This window comes from Octopus bimaculoides, chromosome 2, assembly GCF_001194135.2.
Source record: "Octopus bimaculoides isolate UCB-OBI-ISO-001 chromosome 2, ASM119413v2, whole genome shotgun sequence".
Lineage (NCBI taxonomy): Eukaryota > Metazoa > Mollusca > Cephalopoda > Octopoda > Octopodidae > Octopus > Octopus bimaculoides.
The window spans coordinates 87,515,990-87,536,738 of record NC_068982.1 but is presented as its reverse complement, the minus strand read 5'-3'; the positions used below and the strand labels follow the sequence as shown (position 1 = coordinate 87,536,738).

Below are 20,749 nucleotides of genomic sequence, written 5' to 3'. Positions count from 1 at the left end.
TACTCTGAGTGAGAGTCCCTTTGTCGCCAGCAGGGGTAAGAGCTCTCTAAACTTTGCCCAGGCTATTCTTATTCTAGCAGCTACACTTTCAGCGCACCCACCCCCACTACTAACTTGGTCGCCCAGATAGCGGAAGCTATCGACTACCTCTAGTTTTTCACCCTGGAATGAGATAGAAGTTGTTTCCTGTTTGTTTGCAGTCTTTATTGCACCTGAACATCTGCCACAAACAAAAACTAACTTGCTAGTTAACCTGCCTTTGATGTTGCTGCACCTCTTATGTGTCCATAGCTTGCACCGGGTACATCTTATAGAGTTACTACCTACTCCTTTTCTACATACTGAGCAGGGCCATCTACCTGAAGGGGTAAATATTCTTTATTAATAGCACTTACATTTTCAATTTTCACTCATCTTGTTAATGAAATTCATTTAGAATGGGAAAAAAAATTTCTTTCAGATTCAATACTTGTTTATTTTATTGTTATTTTTGTTCATTTATTCTTGTCGTTCCTTCTCAGCAGCTGTATACAAGATCTCTATACAACAATAATAATCCAGGTGTTATTTTCCTGCTAGCACTAACATTTATCTACCTTCAAATTTCTATTGGCAATGGTCTTCTTACTTGTCATGAAGTTTTGATCATGTTGTTGTTGCTGTTGTGGCAGTGATTGTTCTGCTTATAATTCATTCTTTCTTTCTTCTCTCTCTCTCTCTTGCTTTTCTCTCTCCTTCCTTCTCCCCCTCTCTCTAGTAAAATATCTGTTGCTTCTTTAGTTTATGAGTAAATTGACACTAGATACCTCTTCCTTTACATGTTACTGTTAATTTAGTTATTTTATTAGTAATATTCTTAGAACTGCTTACATTTTGTTTTGTTTTGTTTCCCCCCATGAACTTCAGTATTGCTGTTGTCTCTTAAAACTAGTCTTCATGTTAGTTGTATCACAGTACCGTTTTGTTTTTACTGTTAGCTAGAGAAGTGTTGACAAGGTCTCTACTGTGAGAATCTGTTCTTCTTGTAGGCAACAACAGTGATAAGAAAAGAGAAAAAGAACAAAGAAAATGGTCAAATCAACAGTTTGGAATATATTCGTTGATGGAGAGTAAAATTTAGTTTATTTTATTCTTTTGATAGGAGCCCTATTATTTTAGCTCTTTTTTTCCATTTTAATTTTAGCTATAATAGTTATAAGTGCCCAAATAGAATGCAAATGAAGGTGAGATATTTCTTCATTTTATCAAAATTTTTATCTTGTTATTAGTTATCTTCTGTATCTGTGCATGTCTGATAGTTATTAGGTATCTATGTGTGTACATAACATTCTTAAAATCGTGCTTCTACAATGTTATTTATTGTCAGTATATCATAACTACAATGAATTGTTCATATATATAGATATATAGATATAGACAGATAAATAGATACATACATACATACATACATACATACATACATACATACTTAACATACATACTTGCATGCATACATACATACTTACATACATACATATGTGTGTGTGTATTGATGATAGAAATAATTCTCAGTAATTATTAGACATTAAAAGTATGATTTACCACAAGAATACTTGTTTCTCTAATCTGTTTAAGCTGCTTCTTTGTGAACGTAAGTGTACATATACATGTCTTTGTGTTTTCTTACTATGTAGTATATAAAACTCCTCTCAAGCAGTATATTAAATTCTTCTCAAAGTTATAAATAAGGCAACAGTTACTTTATAACAAGACATGTTCAAAATAAAGATGATTATGATGATATATTTATATATATATATATATATATATATATATATATATATATATATATATATATATATATATATATATATATATATATTGTAATGAATCCATAGAAGTCTCTGAAACTAGTATGCTCTTAACTTTGTTGTAGTAAAGCATAGCTAGGGTTCTCATGAATTGTTTCTTTCCCCAGCACTGATTCTATATTTAAAACAAGAAAAACCATTAGGTTTCTATTTTTGATCATCAACATTTTGCATGTGATGATAAAAGTTGCTGCTAAAAATATAACTGTGCTTTCTGAAACTTCAAACATAGTTTGTCAGTTGGTTGTTTAACATCCTGCTGTTCAGGAGTTCAAAAGGTGCCGACAAAATTATAAAATCACTATTGGGGGAGTTTATTCTTAGTATCTTAGTTTCTATATCAAAATAGAAGGTAATTATTTCCACATCATTTGCAGTGCTGTCCAACCTAACCAAGCAAAGAAAAGCATATGGAGTCATCAGAAGAGGAAATGATAAAGCTGTTAGTATATCATTATTATTTTTGTCATGATGATGATGATGATGATGATGATGATGATGATGTCCCATAACCTGGAGAATTTAGAAATATTCCACTAGATAACCTGGTTATATATTTCTAGAAAATTTTTTATCAAATGTTGTTTCCCTGCATAGTTGTTTGACTTTTTAGAAATAACAACCAAATTTCCTTCTAATCACACCCTGCCACCCTTAAAAGGAGAGGACACATTGAAAGATACAGCTTTAGATACATTATGTTAGAAAAAGAAAAGATGACATCATTTGGAGCACCTATGATCATAGATCTACTTAAGACTAGCCTGGGGCTAAACAACAACATCCTCTCAACTGCAATGTTGTATGTAAATTTAGTTTCTCTAGAAACTCCCTGAAATTATGGAGCAAAGCAATAAAGAGTGCCTGATACAGTAAGGTCAGTCTATTGTAAGAGAAAGGATTATATTGTTTAGTTCTAGTTCTCCTCAGGGCCCTAAATACTAATTGCTCATCTCCTCATCTGAAGTGTTACATAAAAATAAACAGCTGTACTGAATACAAATTAAATCTGAGATCTTTTTATGAGAACATTCTTTCAATATACTGAGTTATTTTGCTCTTGAAATATGAAAGCATTGGGAAGCAGAGATAATGCAGTTCAATGAAAAACCAAGATTTCTCTGCTAACTCTGCCCATGAGCATATTGAAAATTCATTGTTACTTTACAGTTGAATATTGATTTGCTTAAGATTATCATGTAATGAAAACACATCTTTAAGCATACTGCGTGTGGGGAGTTTATAAGGTTTTGGAAATAAGACAATAAATAACTTTGGCTTTAACATTGCTTTAATGTGATCTGGAGTGTAGGTGTAGTGTGGCCAAATGGATAAGAAATTCTTACAACTATGAGGTCCTGGGTTTGATCCCACTACATCTTGGGAAAATGTCTTTTCTATAGCCTCCAGTTGACTCTTATCTTGTGAATGAAATTGGGTAGACAGAAACTGTATAGAAACCTAATAAGTTGATTGTACATGTAATTCAAAAAGTTAGCCTTATCACACACTGTGGACATGCTGATTCTGCTTGAGAATTATATTAAGAGTACAAATATTTGTGCAAGAACAATTACATAGATACAAAAATAGATTTATTCATTAAGTAATGATTCTCATTCAGTGGTAATGTGATGTCCAGAGTTAATAAGTTTTATAGTAGGGTAGAGGGTAGGTGGACTAAATGTCTTAACATATTTGTTTTTTAGCTCTACATTCTAGGCTCAAATTCTTCTGGGGACAACTTTGGCTGTCACCTTTCAAACACAAGATCTTTTACATTTTCATACTGATTTGCTTAGATTGCCATTTAAAGGTTCACTTTAATTCTAAATCAATACTCAGAAAAACCTCTAGGTTTCTATAATTGACCATCAATATTTGAACATGCTAAGTTGATGACCTTGTTTCAGTTTCTAGTTGTGACTGTTTCTTTTTACTTACTTTACTAATGCCTTTGGTTGTGGCAGGTGTAGCATAACTCCTTTCTCTTTTTCTACTGTAAAGTGAATAGGGACAATCTAGATTGATTAAAGCTGTTTAGAATCTGGAATGTTAGAATGCTGTTTAATGCTTGTATTAAATAGATATTAGAAATATCTCTTTTGTTTTCAGATAAACTATTTTTGGAAACATTATGTCCGCTATTTAAGTTTCCATCGGGTATGTACTTTGAATCTCTGCCTCTAACCACTTCGTTATCAGAAGGAAATCTAGGTTTCCTTTTTTATTTTCTTTTGTTTCATTTGCATGCACATGTTATCACTGCTTGCCTGTGTAAAGAAAAATTGCTTTCTATTAGGTTATCCAGAAAGTTCTGAGCATTTTTTTAATATGCAAAACGGATATGAATAATTGACCTTTCAATAAATTTTATTCAGTGAAATAATTTCCATTATTATTAATGACTTTTGCCTATCAATCAGGCAATTTAAATATTTCATCAGCATAAAATTTGACTGGTTTTGAAGAGAAAAAAATTATCTAGATGCATTTTGACTCCATCTAAATCGTTAAATGTTTTTCTTTGCAATGAGTTCTGTAGACTAAAACAAGTGGTAGTTGGATGATGCAATATCAGGAGAATATGGTGGATGTAGTAAGAGCTCCCAACTAAGTTCATGTAATTTTGTTTGGATAGCCAAAGACACGTGGTCAGGCATTGTCTTGTTGGAACACTACCCCTTTCTTGTTAGCAGTCTCCAACCTTAATTCTTTGATGTTTTTTTGGTTCAAATTAGCCAGCTGATGACAGTATACTTCAGAATTAATGGTCTGATTTTGTGGGAGAAGCTCATAATAAATAATGCCTTTATGATCCCATCAAACACAAAGCATAACTTTTTTAGCATGGATGTTCATCTTTGGTTGCTGTTTTGGGGGATCCTTGTGCAAACTCCAAAATCTTTTTCACAATATGTTTTCATACAACAATCAATTTTTTGTTTCCAGTTACAAGCTGTTTAAAAAAATGCATGTTCTCATTCCATTTCAAAACCATATCACAAGCAGAACACTAGTCCAAGCAATTCTTTTCTGAGAGTTTGTGAGAAATGTATCCTAGCTTCACTAGATGTTCATGAGCCATACTTTTAGAAACTTGCAACTGCTCTGCATGTTCTCTAGTTGTGATATTTGAATTTTGTTCCGTTTTTGCCTTCGAAACATCTTCATCCAATTTTGAAGGTCTTCTACCGTGACTGTCATCTTCGAAGCTAAACTCTCCATTTTTAAATTTTGCAAACCACCTTCAAACAGTTAATTCACCTACAACATCATCACCATAAACTTCACAAATGGTTTTGCAAGTCTTTGCAACATTTTCTTTTTTAAAAAAAAAAAAAGCATTACAATGCAAATATAAAATTTTTGGTTATCCATTTCAAATGTCAATAAAGGGTGACTGGAATGAAAGATAAATCTATTTTTAGTCAGGAATAAAGAAGAGATGCACAGCCACTTCAAGCAATGCCAAAGTTTTAACTGTATTACGTTTCAGGTGTGTTTAATGAAGCATTAAAAGATTTAGCTTAAAAGCACTCAGAACTTTCCAGACAACCTAATATATATTAAATGTCATCAGTCATGATTTTCTTTGTTCCACTTGTTTTATGGAAATCAGGGTGTTCCCCTTAACTACACCATGCTGAATTTACTAGGTTAAAATAAACAATTGGGTGTGCATTATATAATTCATAACATGGGCATTGTGTATGTAATGTCCGGAGACCAGCATTCACAGAAAAGCTTTCTTGTTCAGTATTTAAGAATTGTAGATATGATGTGAATGATGTATAAAGCAGTATTTTTTTCTTTATGGTTTTAGTCTGGAGAAAAAGAACTGTGTCTATGACCTGTACAGGTCATTGACACAATTCCTGACATCAATGTAGTTGATATTCAGCTAAAAGTCAACATTGGTAGGAAGCAGTTCCAGAGGCTTGACATTCTGGGGAAGAAGGACTGGATATAAAAGTTACTGTAGAACCTAGATGAAAAGATACAAAATGGGCAAGAAAAAATAAGGGATGGGTATGTCAAGTGGGGTTGAGAATGTAAGTACTAATTCTGAAAAACGGAAACTATTGTGACAATGGTATAAAAAAAAAAAGGCTGAGGATACAATGCATCTGTGAGCTACAAGTTGGACAATCAGCTGGATATGGTCTAGGATGTTTATGTGTCTAAGTGTAATCAATTATGGATCTTGTTTGAGCTTTGAAGAGAATCAGCAACTGCTCAGAGTTGAGGAATTTTCTGGCTCTGAAGAGGAAGGGTAATCTTTTGGATGAAGATTTTACTTGTTTGTGAATGAGATTGCCATGAGAGATCTTCAGTGAATGAGATTGCCATGAGAGATCTTCAGTGAATGAGATTGCCATGAGAGATCTTCAGTGAATGAGATTGCCATGACAGATCTTCAGTGATTACAATGCCTAATGCTTGTAATGACTTAGAAGGTTTTTTTAATTTTATGTTATCCAAGACCAGATAGGGAAGGTGAGGTTACAGGTTGCTTCTTTGATATGTGCAGTGATTGTGTGTTTGTGGTGTTAAAGAAGACTAGATCTGTTATGTCTCCATTAGAAATGGTCTCTTGTCATGGAGGCAATAAAGTTTAAAGCTGGTACATAGACTACTCCTATCGGTGGTGGGTTAGAAAATAGTGGAGAGATCAGTATAATCTGAATAGAAAAATAACAGAATTGTGTGTAAGACACCTCAGATGCATTACTAATCAAACACTTATATTTATAGATAGATTCAGCGTTAATTTCAGAATTGTACTTGTCTGGCAAGTGATTTGGTCTAAGAACTTGTGTTGAAACTAAAACAGTTGCAGTATAGAAGATACTAGCCATTCAAAAACACAAATAAAACTGTTAACTTCACATAAACATTTATTATTTGGTGTTGAAATTTTTGTCACACTAACTGTGACCTGATCACTGACATAATTCTACTACAATGGAATTGTGTCAGTGACCAGGTTCCAATTAGTGCGATGAACATTTTGATAACAAATAACAAATGTTTGAGTGAAGTTAATAACCTTTGTGAGTTTTTGAATGGCTATGTCTTCTGTGCTGTAATTACTTCAGTAATTATAAATTTTCATCATTAGATCAAATTATAGAAATGATCTTTTCTTTTGTTTTAGACTATCTTACTCTGTGTAAGAATTTATTTGAAGGTGGTAGAGAGAGGTTCAATGGGAAAAAAAATTAAAATAAAGACCTTAATACATAAGAATACATATTAGGCCTCACTCTAAAATATGGGTTTAAGAACTGATTGGGTCTCATTCAGCAATGTTGCACTCAGAACTATGCATACTCTCTTAGGCACACTATTAGAGTGTCAGTAACCAAGAAAAATCATTCATATCTTAGCAATGAGTGTAAGGAGATAATTACTTAGCTTGTCATCGAACGTGCTATATATCTAAAAATACCTGTGTAAAGCTACATCTGGCCTCATTCTAGATTGTTATCTAATGTAATTTTCCTTATATATTGTTATATAATCTTCTTTGCACTTCTCTGGTTATTTTGAAACTATAATTTCAGGCTTCTTTTTCAACAGGACTAAATGTCCTTTTCATATTTACTTTCTAACCACACCATGTAAACATGTAAATTGCAGTTCAAACATTAGTTGTCCTACAATACATTTCATTTAAACATATTTTTGTATAATGTTTAGTCATTCATACACTCTGTCTATTGTGTGTTGCATAAAGGCTTTACTGTATTCCCTCATATTTTCAAGCACAAATTATCACACGTTGTCTTAATAGTTTTAAAGGCTACTGATAACATAATTAGCCAATGTAACAGGGTACTTTTACTAAAAAAAACGTTGGTTTTAATCTCAACTTCCCTTCATTTTTTCTTTCACATTAAATTAGCTTTGTCTATGTTGAATTCAAAACTTTATTAACATGTATGTGCCATGTTTGTATGTGTGTGTGTTCGTGTGCATGCACTGATGAATGTAATTCCACTTGTCTTTCTCTACACTAAGGGAAAAATCAGTGACTTTGTTTACATTGTCCAGCAAGTAAAAGTTGGATAGTTTCAGCTTTCATTGTATGAGGACCAGTAGCCTATACAAAATATTTCCTTCGAAAACAGGTTATGGGTAGGTTTCAAGAAGAACATAGAGATATAGATAATCAGCCTTGGCAAATTTCATTTAATCCATGCTAACATGGAAAAACTGGTGTAAAACTGTTCAAATATACAAATATATGTATACCGTAAAAACCCATGTAATTTACACACTTTTTTCGCAAAAGTAAAAATAAACTTTAGTGGGTGTGTAAATTACATCAGTAGATTGTTTCCAGAATTTGTTTTGAAATTTTCTTTGTTGAAGAAAGACATATAAAACGTAAACATTCAAACCTATTCTGATTCATTTAATGTCAGAATAAGTTTTTACAGAAAAAATAATGGCTTAAATACACATAATAAAGTTGACTTTTATTTATGCTGGACGGTATAATGCTTACTTTTTCTGTATGAATTTACTAAAACCACTAAATGGTTAACTAGTTTTTGAAGTCTGACATTCATGCTGGTAAACACAGTCTGGGCCATATTTTACATTGCTTGGAATTTCTACCTATTGCAATGGAGCACATATTTAATTTCTCCTTTGCAGTAAATGATTCATAAGTTCTACCCAACTGACAATGATGGTAATGACATATCTTTAAGTTCGCTTGACATTTTATAAGTGTGAAAGGGATTAAAATTTCAATACTCCATATCAAAGGTTCCGAAAAGAATAGGCAGAAAAGAATTCTGTTTACATATTCAGCTTGATCTGTCACCTTCCTCTATCAGTTGAGTAAAGTGTCATCCAAGCTGATGTTTATTGGTAATTAAACTTAATTTGAAACACCTGTGCATATTCATCACCTTTGCTTTTGTTGGTAATTCTCAACATCTTTTCATGTGATTGTGATTTGAGAAGACATACAGCAATATACTAAAAATTGGACATAATCTCTTGTGGGCATGAAATGTAAAATAAAGTTTATTATAAACAACACAAACACTTTGTAATTTAATAGCTTTCAATGTGATACTTGTTAAACAGAAATTATTTTTATTTAGTGAAAATTTAATAAAATCTAATCAGAAGTAAGTGAAATTAATGCTAAATACAACTAAACTGAAAACCTTTTTGCCCTGGCTATATTGGCCATTCTCAAAACTTTTAGGTGCGAATTTTGCATAAGTAGAAGCCTTTTTTTAACAAGTTTTATCCTGAAAAATCACCTGCATAAACTACATGGGTTTTTACAGTATAGATGTGCATGTGTGTGTGTGGAGCAATGTGAAAGCATGTTGCTCAAGAACACAACACACAGCCTAGTCCAGGAATTGAACTCAAGGCCTCATGATCATAAGCTTGACACATACACATATGTGTGTGTATTTGTAAAGCTGCATGGCTCAGTGGTTACAGTACCATGCTTACAATCATGAGGCTGTGAGTTCAATTGCTGGACTAGGCTGTGCATTGTGTTCTTGAGCAAAACACTTTATTTCACGTTACTCCAGTTCACTCAGTTGTAGAAATGAGTTGCGACGTCACTGGTGCCAAGCTCTATCAGCCTTTGCCTTTCCCGTGGCATGGAGAGGGGAGGCTGGTATGCATAGGCAATTGCTGGTCTTCCATAAACAATCTTGCCAGACTTGTGCTTGGGGGGGGGGGGACTTTCTAGGTGCAATCCCATGACCAAAGGGGATCTTTATTCCTTTATATATATACACATTATTAAAAAGCAGCAAAAATATCACAAAAACTGTTACTCATAGTTTCACGTTCCCATTTGTCGGAAAGTTTTGTTTAGAAACAAAACTGTCCGACAAATGGGAACGTGAAACTCTGAGTAACAGTTTTTGCGATATTTTTGCTGCTTTTTAATAAAGCATATTACTCTACCTCTGATATTCAAGTACTATTTTTCCCACCTTGTTTCGCATTTATGCGCTTACTCTGGTGTGTGTGTGTGTGTGTGTATATATATATATATATATATATATATCTATATGATATTTGCTTTTATATTTGTGTTGTAATTCGTATCATTTTATATAAAAAGATACCATTTCCCAATAACTGATTCTTGTGAAAGCATGTAGAATGTAATGCATGCAAAAAAGAGCTTGTAATAATCATATTTACTAACTTATATCCCTGCATAGATATATGGCTAATCATCCTGAAACATGGAAATGTAGTTATGGTTTCTATTAGAAACCATACAGTTTCTACAGTTTCCAGCTGTAGAAACTCTGCCAGATCAGATTGGAACCTGGTGCAGCCATCCGGTTCACCAGTCCTCAGTCAAATCATCCAACCCATGCTAGCATGGAAAGCGGATGTTAAACGATGATGATGATGATGGGTGATATAAAAAATTTAGTTCAATAATAAAAAAAAACTACACTTTTCACCATCCACTCACTACGGCCACCTCCACTATCATCATCACCATTATCACTACCACCACCACCACTCTAGTTTTCAGTAACAAAGCTCAATCTAAGTTGTTGTCAACCAAGATTATTTTCATTTCATTTCATTTCAGTTGTTTGTTACATATCTACTTGTCTCACTGTTAATGTTTCTTTCTGCTCTGACAATACAAAGTTTGAATAACAGATTTTTAAAAAATAACATCCACTTATTTTGCTTAGTTATTTCACTTTCATTGAAAAATCTGTATCTATTATAAGCTTTCTGTCTACCATCGAATTGTACATGCATTTGATTATTTGAATAGATAAATAGATTGACAGATAGAAGATATAAAAGACTGAATAGTAGAAAAATGTTATTTTTTGTTTTGTCAGTCACTATAATATATGAAGTTTAAAATTTCCCTCTGCTAAACGCTTTATATTTCTTTCTCTCTTTTTCTCTCTGCCTCTTACTTCAACTAATTATCATTTCTCTTTTTCTGTTCACCTCTCACTTCCACTATGTGACAGCATATTACATTGGCTGGCATAGTATCACTACTCTCTCTCTCTCTCTCTTTATCTGCCTCTCACTCTCAATATAACTGCCAACCTACTCTCTCTCTATCTGCCTTTCCACTAGAGTATCACTACTCTGCTAAAAATTGTATTTCTAACTCTCTTTTTCTATACCTCTCCCATCAACCTACTTTTTAACTACATAACTATTATTTCCCCCCTAACTCACATCACTAACTCTTCTCTCTCCCTCTTTTTCTCTTGCTTTTCACCTCTTCCTTCAACTAACCATGTGACAGCATGATGCATTCGGCCTTAGCGTATTAATATATAGATAATAATTGTTTCTGGCATTTAATTTTTTTTTTCTAGCGTTGGCACAAAGTGGCATCAAAAAAGCATCAGCCATACCTAACATGGGATGAGATTTCAAATTTACTTGGGGTTCATTTCTTAAAATTCCTATTATTCTATTTTATTATTCAGTACCTTTCTTAATATTGCATATTTCTCTGTTTTGTTATACTTTTCTTTTCTTTCTATTCCTCAGCTCCCAGAACTGAAAGCAGGAAATGTTTGTATTTCTAATGTTGATAAAATCAACCAGATCGTAAAGAAATTCATCTCTGATGGACCTGATAAGTTGCAGGTATACCAGATATTCTCACTTTCTCTTTATGTATCTTTGTATAAGGCACAAGGGTTCCAAGGCTAAATTACTGGACTATTTACCCTTGGATTATGCATAAGCCCAGGGTAAATAGTCCAATATCTTAACCCTTTTAGTCAATATCTTAAGCCTTTTGGTACTAATTCACCTGAGGCACCTCGTATTTATGATTCAAACTTTCTGTTTAAAGTAATCTAAATTAAAACCTTCCATCCAAATTTCAAACCCCAGCTTAATAATGACAATGTCATTTTACTGAATTCTTATTTTATTTTAAAATTATCAACAGAAATGTATTTCAAAAGAAATATGGTTACAAAAGGTTTAACACAGCAACTTTTGTATTGTGAAGTACATTATTCTTAGGTTGCCCAATTAACTTGCCTGCAGTTGATGAAATAGTGGACCTAAATGAAAAGGAACATTCATAATATTGTTCTCCATGGAGACAATTTAAATTAACTACATACTGGAATCTCTCTCACAGTCAGTCATAAATCTCCTTAAAAGACTTCTACTTAAGTGTAGGCCTGTCTGTGAAACAAAGCTAATGTAAGATGCCTGATGACCAGTCTATAAAGTGAAAAAAAAAAGAGAGATAAGGATTTTAAATTTTCACATATTCCTTCATCTTTATGGATTTGTTCTAAATTATTTGTTTGTGTAAATGCAGTTTGTTCCAAATATGCCAGCAGTACTCCACTGTGACCCTTACTCAAGCTTTCAGAGGCCAGTAACTAATTAAGGCTGAAAGTACTTGGTCAATCTGCAGTTTTGGCACTCCTCCGTGTATGAGTTTTCCCATGAGGAATCATAAATGATTGTGACACTTACAGTGACTTGGTGGTTTTGCTTGTGTGTTGCTCACTCATGGAGATAATATATTGCAAGTTTGTTTCATTGATATGTGTGTAATGATGGTGTGTTTGTGCAAAAGGAAACTAGGCTGCAGTGTATTGAAGGGTGTTTTCAAGAATTCTATTTAAGGAGGCAGTACAGTTCTGGCATTAGATCTCTAGATTGAATGTGGATGTTTCATGTGTATGAGTAAAGTTAAGAAGTGAAGTGTAGTGTTCTTCATAGAAATGTATGCTATGTGAAATAACATCATCATCGTCATCATCAACCCTTAAACATTACTGTCTCAAGTCCCTAAGACTTATAGGGCTGGTTATTTGGTTTCCATGCATATAAGTGACCACAATCACAACAGTAGCCCTGAACAGGATGCCAGTTCATCACAGGGTTACACATTTACAAATGAGTGGACTGGAGCAACTTGAAACGAAGTGCTTTGCTCAAGAACACAACACACTACCTGGTTCAGGAATTGAAATCATGATCTTGTGGTTGTGAGTGCAGCAACCTGAAAAATTTGCCACATGCCTTCACTTTATAAAGTGACAGCAAGCATGTTATTAATGAACAGGAAGAAGTGTATGTGTATACATTGGAGTATACCAGAGTTAATGGAGTATAAATTGTAGAATGCAACATCAGCCACAGTTGCAAAGTGGTGTGATATGAGATGAGAAACAATTTTCTCTCATCAGGCAACGTCAATGACTCTTCTGTTATCAACAGCGATAACAAGTCTTTTTGCCAAAGTACTCAAAAGAGGAGACCAATAGTGTATGGTATAAGAAAGCATGTCTCTGGCAGATATGGCTCTGTGGAAACCATGCTGATCATTGAGAAGAGAGAGGGGAGGAGAAACTCAAATTGATGAAGGAGTTAATTGTTTATAATATTATCGACATCTTAGAGATGTTGAATTTTAGTGAGCAATAAGTTAGTAGTTGGCCGGGTCTGAGCATTTATCCTTCTTGAAAGTAGAACACACTTGAGCATGGTTTTATAAACTGAGATAGATTCTTGCAGAGAAAGAAAGACTGAAGAGTTTAGTCAAGATTAAAATTAGCTCTGGGACACACTGTTTTAGGATAACAGAAGGAATACAATCAGAACTTATCACCTTGTGCTTGAGGAACAGAGAAGTTTCACATTTGTGAGTTGCATGTATGTGCTTGTCAGAACTATAAAATGCAGAAGATAGTTTAGGAGGGCTTTGCATTTCATGTGTATGGACTTTGAGTTAACATGGATAGAAAATACTAGCTTTATCTGTGAAAGTACTTAAGAGCCATCTTGGTAGAGAAGCAGTAGGTAAGATTCCACAGACTGCCTTGGCAAGGAGTCAGAAAGCTTTGTTGCATTTTGGGATACACCGTTTGCTTTCTTGAGGATTATTTTCCAGGCTTTGTAATAATATCCTGGGTGGTTTTAGTCACCAACTTAAGTGTCTCAGATGAATGAATCACATCTTCTGCCAGGGTTTGTTGACATAGAACTGGTAGAATTCACAGCACCAGGACTAGAGAGGTGGTTGTGTATAACTCAGAGCTTCCTCTCTTCTGAGCTAGGTGTTTGATCCTAGACATTTCTTTGATATTTGATTGCAAATTTACAAAGCTTCCAAAAGAATTGATATTCAGAGACAGAAAAAAAGGAAGAATACAACAGGAAAAAGAGGGTGAGGGAAAGAGATGAAAGGATTGTAGAGAAAAGAAAGAAAATAGAAGTGGAAAGGGTTTTTTCTTTTACCATTTAGTCAGAAGAGTAAAGATAAGAAACACAAAAAGTGAAATTCAGATATCCCTGGTTCCCAGGTTGAGTTATTAAATCTAGATACAACAACTAACTTTCTACCCCTAGGCACCCCAAGAAGAGACATAGAACAACCCTTTCAGTGTCAATATGGAGACTTAGGAGGATGCAAACATCAACTACAACATCAGATGGAAGATCCTTTCTAAGACCAAGCCTTATTTTAATGGGTTACAGAGATGTTCTGTGTGCTTCCTTGAAAAACTGCGAGATTTTTTCATCATATTCACATTTTACAGAGTACATCTTAGCAGGAATTGAAGATAAACCAACCAAACAGTCTATAACCCATTCTTGTGTTGACTTATGAAAGTTTTGATATTTATCAAAAACTGCCTGTATTTGCTGTGCAATTAATTGTATATCTTTCATTGCTCTCTATCTTTTTCAAAATACACATGCACTTTTACATCTTGATTACATCAAACACAGTTATTAAACTCTTTTGGAATTTATCTGCCTGAAAAATAGCAAAATAGATTTAATATTTCAGCTAGGAAACCCTGAGTGCTTGAATTTGATGAAGCATTTTGAGTGTTTCTTGTCTGTAACACACACACGCACGAACACACACTCGCATGCCTGCACACACACACACACACAGATTTTTTTTTTTTTCAGTTTTTGTCTACCAAATTCATTCATAAGCATTTGGTCAGTTTAGGTCTATAGTAGAAGACACGTGCCCAATGTACCACATGGTGGAACTGGATCCAAGACTGCATGGTTCAGTAGCAAGCTTCTTAACCACACAGCCAAGCCTTATAGATAAAATTTATTGGAGAAAATTAGCTTCAAATATTATATCACATCTGTTATAAGATTAAATCAAAGTTTATAAACAAACTGATTATACGTAATTACATAAATAATTTATTCCTCTTCGTGTCTTTTGTTTGCCCTCAACACAGTAACTTACTTTCTTGTTTCTTACAGATCGTAACAGATTTTGACCAGACACTAACCATGCATTCATATCAAAACAAACGATGTGACTCATGTCATGGTGAGTATTATTCTTATCATTATTTTCACGAATTAATTGTTAATAACCTGTGTATGATTGAATCAAGAAGGTTTTAAGATCTTTTTTTATCCGTATCCTAATTGGTTTTTGTCAATGTTGAGAAGACCCACCCACCACAGCAGAATTGAGATCCTAAAACCAAGGTGCCAAGTAAAAAGCATTGGTGTGGGTGCTGGTGCCACATAAAAAGCACCCGGTACACTCTGTGAAGTGGTCAGCATTATGAAGGGCATTCAACCACAGAAACCAAGTCAAAGCAGACTAAGGAATTTGGTACCCCTGGCCTTGCCAGTTTCTGTCAAGCCATTTAACCCATGCCAGGAAGGAAAACAGATGTTAAATGTTGGTGATGACGATGAGAGAGAGACTACTTCCACCTACCTCTGTATAATGTGTGGTAGTCATGTATCCCTTCCGTAGTAAGAGATACTTATGCTTGTCCCTCTGTCATACCTTAGCCTTTCAACATTTAGTATAAAGCCACTTCCCCTACTCCAGTCCCCCCAACACCCCACACATTTAGTAGTTGAGTTTTTTTCTTTTCCTTTCTCCTTGTTCTTTTATTGCCTTGCAAGTTCCATAGCAACTTCACTAATGCAAGAAAAAAAGCACCCCCGTACACTCTGTAAAAAGGAGTTTGCATTAAGAAGGAAATTCAACCATAGAAGCCATACTAAAGCTGATACTGGAGCTCAGTATAGACCTGCTGCTTGCTGGATCCTGTCAAACAATCTAAACCATACTAGCATGGAAAATGGAAAATGGACATTAAATGATGATGATGATGATGTGTGTGTGTGTATGTGGTGAGGACTGATCTTAGGATGTTGGGGCTCACAGAGGAAATGGCAGTAGACCCAGACATTTGGTGATGTGAGGTCCTAGGGAAGACTCATCCATGAAACTGAGTGCTAGAAGAATTGTGCTCCACCCACATGTAACAAAACACTTTCCCCCACTCTACCCTAATAAATCAAACTACAACTCCTCTTCTAATTGCATCTTTTTCTTCCTCACATTTCCTCCTCATAAATTATGATTGTTTTCCAATCCCCTTTCTTGCCCTCACTGTATCACTCAACAACTATAGAAAAGGTTGCAAGACGCAACGAACATTTTAGAAAAATAAATAAGTAAATGAGTAGAAACTTTACCAATGAGTGTGTTAAATAATAAGGCACTAAAAGAGAATGACTCTCCTGAGACACAACAAAATATCCTTCTACACACGAACTCACATAAAAAATCTTGCAAACCAAATCCCAAAACGAAATATCTTTATATATATATATATATTTATATATATGTCAATGAAGGGATGCACTTGAATGTTGTTACTCACCTCTCTTTGCAACACACAAACTTCTCACCTTATTTTTACAAATAAATTTCTATTTTGTTTGCATTAGTTCACTACAATTTGTGTTTGCTTTGTTTTTTTTTTGTTTTTTCTTTGTGTTGGAGTCCTAGAACTGCATAGATTCCTCTTTTCTGTTGATGTCCTTCCAAAACAAAAATATTCTGAAGTGGAAAATAACTTAATCCTGCAGTAAATATTTGCAAAATCTCTGGAACTATGTAACCGTATCAAAATTACTGAAGGTTTTATGGGACACAGAAAAAGCTTTTAGTTTTTACTTGAATTCCCTAATTCTTTGACAAACTTAACAGATTATTTTCATTCCCTTATTTTCCATAGGTGTCCTGGATAATAGTTCATATCTGCCAGATGATTTCCGTGTAAAGGTAAAAAAGAAAAATAGAAAAAAAATGGGGATTTTTTTGGGGTCCTTTTTTTTTTTTTGGTTATAAACAGTTTTAACATCCATTTTTCCATGCTTGTATTGCTATTGTCGTTTATGTTGTCGCTTAATAACTGATCAGTCTTGAGCAAACAGACCTATGATTAATGGTGTTCCAGCTGTGATCATTTCATCTTTTTTGTATAACTAATGCAGCTCTGTTTATTATTTTTTTTTTCTCTGTCGAGATGATAGGGTGTGACTTGCAAGGGTTTTCTGTTTCTAGCAAGTTGACCAAACTTCTAGATGCTCCTGCATTAACTCCATGTTGAAAAATGGAATAGTCAAGCTTTCAGCTGGATGTTTTTTCTTCATTAATCATTCAGCTATAAAATATATTTGGCTTTTCTTTTTTGTGTGTATGTGTGTGTGTGATAGTGGGGGAAAGCATTCAAGCAAACAAGCAAGCATAGTTAAGCATTTTGCTCAAGAACCTCTGTAAGATCTGAATTTATGAAATAAGAATGATGACCTTTGTGATTCTTATTTCATTTTGTTTATTTGTTCATCACTAAGTATACATCTCTGTTAATATACAAAATAGAACTAAATGAGGATAGGACATATGTTTGAAAACTGAACTCCTACGATGTATAAGTTTATTCTCAACTCATTTTCTTTCTTGAACATGGATGCAAGCTTAACTGCTAACTGTTGCAATTTGGGATATTTTTAACAATAGAAAATAGGGATATACATTTTATGCTTACTGGGATGAGTTATCTATCTTTGTATATATTCTCTTTTACTCGTTTCAGTCATTTAGCTGCAGCCATGCCGCAGCACCACCTTAAAGGGCTTTTAGTCAAAGAAATCGACCCAGGACTTATTCTTTGCAAACCTAGTACTTTTTCTATCGGTCTATCTTGCTGAACCGCTAAGTTATGGGGACATAAACACACCAGCATCGGTTGTCAAGCGATGGGAGGGGGGACAAATACACACATATATGTGTGTGTGTATATACAACAGGCTTTTTTCAGTTTCTGTCTACCAAATCCACTCAAAGAATTTGGTTGGCCCAAGGCTATAGTAGAAGACACTTGCCCAAGGTGCCATGCAGTGGGACTGAACCCAGAACTATGTGGTTAGGAAGCAAGCTTCTTACCACACGGCCAACAACTAAGTTGGGGAAAAGTGATTTAGAGAACAAGATTGGTTGAAAAAAAACTTGATTGGTGTCGTTAGATCCCAGTTCAATATTGAATGTATGAAATAAAATATATTTGTTATGATAAGATCAATATAATCAATATATAACATATACTAATATAACTCTTTAACATTTAAATGGGACGTATCCAGCCCAAATATTCTACCTGTTTTATATTCAAACCAGACAGATTCAGCTTCTTATACCCACTGCACAGTATCAATCTAAAAGTAAACAATCACATCATTGAAATCTCAAAACTAAGAGATACTACATAATTTATTCAAAACAATGTGGATAAATAAGCATTACATTTAACCAAGTAATATGAATGTTAAAGAGTTTGTACTGAAATAAGAAATTGTAACCATTGACAGCTACAGCCATAGTTAAAAAAAGGGGAGGCAACACTGATATTTTAATTAGGGTTGTTTTCCTTGGCTTTGTGAAGATTAATGGTTATTTAGCACACGCACAAAAATGTAATGACTTTCAGAAGCTCAACAAATTTTCGGTAATTCAACTCGAAATTAATTTTATTAACACAACAAGAGTTGAGCTAATGATTCTTTCTCTTTACTTCACTGTGATTTTGATTAATTAAAACTTCTTAATTGACTAGATCGGTTTTCATGCTGAACATATCTCTGGATATTTACTTTGGTTTTGATCCCGAAGAAAAGTTCTGTAAATATATATTTACTTCAGCAATGGTTCTGTATGCAGGTTTCAGTGACATTCACTTATGACTTCAATTAGTGTGCACTAGCTATGAAGTTTTCTCAGAAAGGGTCCAAACAGCTATGCAGAGTTGCAAAAGTACAGAAGGGATATCTGACTCTGCATCTGCATCTAAACCTAAAAATTATATGTGTGTATTTACATTCGCAAATATGTGTACATTCGCACCTACAATAGATAACTGTGTACCTGTAATCATAAATGACACGAGTATGCTTGCACTAACAAGTAATATGTATTTATCTATATCCATGTGTAGTGTTTGTGTATCTCTGCTCATGTAATATATGTTTCTTCAGCTATGTGTAAAATGTATGTATCTACACCCATGTAATATCATTGATGTATATGTTGCTATTTGGAAAGTGAGACAGAATAGGAAGATAGACTAGAGTTGTTCTGTGTCCCACTGTACCTTCCCTAGTAACCAGTACATTTCCAGAAGAGTCCTGTTTAAGTTCTTCACTTAGCTAAAATTTAATAACCATGTAAAATTATTTTTCGCACCATTGCTTTATGAAACAATCATAATGTCAGTGAATTTGCTTCCTAACATTAAAACAGTCACTAATATATTTATATTGCCATCCAACTCATGCTGGCAGAGAAAAGAGATGTCAACAGATGATGAGGATATTTATAGTTATGATAGCATCTTCATAACATACTTTTCCATTCATTTTAGACAATATAATCTATTCTACTCTAGGCACAAGGCCCGAAATTCTGGGGGAGGGGGCCAGTCGATTAGAACATAAAAAGACAAAATACTGCTAAGCATTTCGCCCAGCATGCTAACATTTCTGCCAGTTTACCGCCTGTTTTTTTTTTTTTTTTTTTTTTTTTTTTTCTTTTGATAATATAATACCACCTCCATTCACTTGTTCCTCTCCTTGCATTTGTATTGTGTTCACTCACACCTCACCTCCAAATCGCAACACTAACCATTACTAGTAATTCTCAGTAAATTAACTCTGTGCAACTGGAGTGGCTATAGGCCGCTCTTTTATCTGACATCATTTGGCAGCTGCTCATTACAGAACATCTGACCAGGCCACTATATACAGTAGTTGAATATGCCAACACCATTAGTCAATATGTATTTAGAAAGATGATGGAAGATAAAAGTTGACTTCAGCTGGATTTGAACTTAAAATATAAGAGTCAAAACTAAATATTGCATGGCATTTTTCCTGATTCTTTAGCATGTGCTAATTCGTTATTTATAATATGTAAAACAAGGAGTCATTAAACCTTAGTATTCTATTATCACAATTAGCTTACAAAAAGTATAGAAATTTCAATTAGAATTACAAATAATAGAACAAATTCATTTGTGTCACTCTTGTGTGGCCATCTAAGGACTAAAAGACTTTTGACCGTTCAAATGGCTTACTCTGGTGTTAAAGGACGCATACTGTAGTACTGTCAATAAGGTGGTTTATTAAGTGCTAGAGCTTAACAAAGCCATCACAACTTAATTATGAATAAAAGAAATTTAGGAACTGACTGTTATGTCAAACTGTGACAAATAAAGCATACATACTCACATGCACAGACATATGGCCATGTAGTTAGGAAGTTCACATTGGTATGTTGATTTTTGTTCATTTTTATGCGTCTTGATTATGCCTGGACTGACAATTAAAAGTGCATTTTGTGCACTAATTATGAAATCATATGATATGTGGCTGAATCTGTTTTTAAGTGGCTCACTTCAAGAGTTGCATTCCCTCGCGTTCGGTACACTATTTATTATGGTAGTTTTGACTTTAAGAGTCCCTTGTAGCATTAGCCATTCAAGTGTAGTAATGCCCTTAATATAAATATATATATA

At 34.0% G+C, this 20,749-nt stretch overlaps 1 protein-coding gene across 6 annotated transcripts in view; it reads left to right on the top strand.

The window, feature by feature from the left end:
* Nucleotides 1-20,749, top strand: part of LOC106875755 (cytosolic 5'-nucleotidase 3A) — a 58,517-nt gene that overhangs the window by 20,166 nt on the left and 17,602 nt on the right. Inside the window, exons 2-6 of one of the 6 annotated variants that reach the window (XM_052978423.1) lie at nt 1,029-1,223; nt 3,966-4,013; nt 11,403-11,501; nt 15,126-15,195; nt 16,916-16,962. In XM_052978423.1, coding sequence (XP_052834383.1) covers nt 1,212-1,223; nt 3,966-4,013; nt 11,403-11,501; nt 15,126-15,195; nt 16,916-16,962 — 276 coding nt within the window. In that variant the 5' untranslated portion in view covers nt 1,029-1,211. Of the gene's footprint in view, nt 1-52; nt 368-1,028; nt 1,224-3,965; nt 4,014-11,402; nt 11,502-15,125; nt 15,196-16,915; nt 16,963-20,749 lie in introns of those variants that run through there. The other 5 variants (XM_052978421.1, XM_052978425.1, XM_052978424.1 and 2 more) reach the window with 5 other exon arrangements.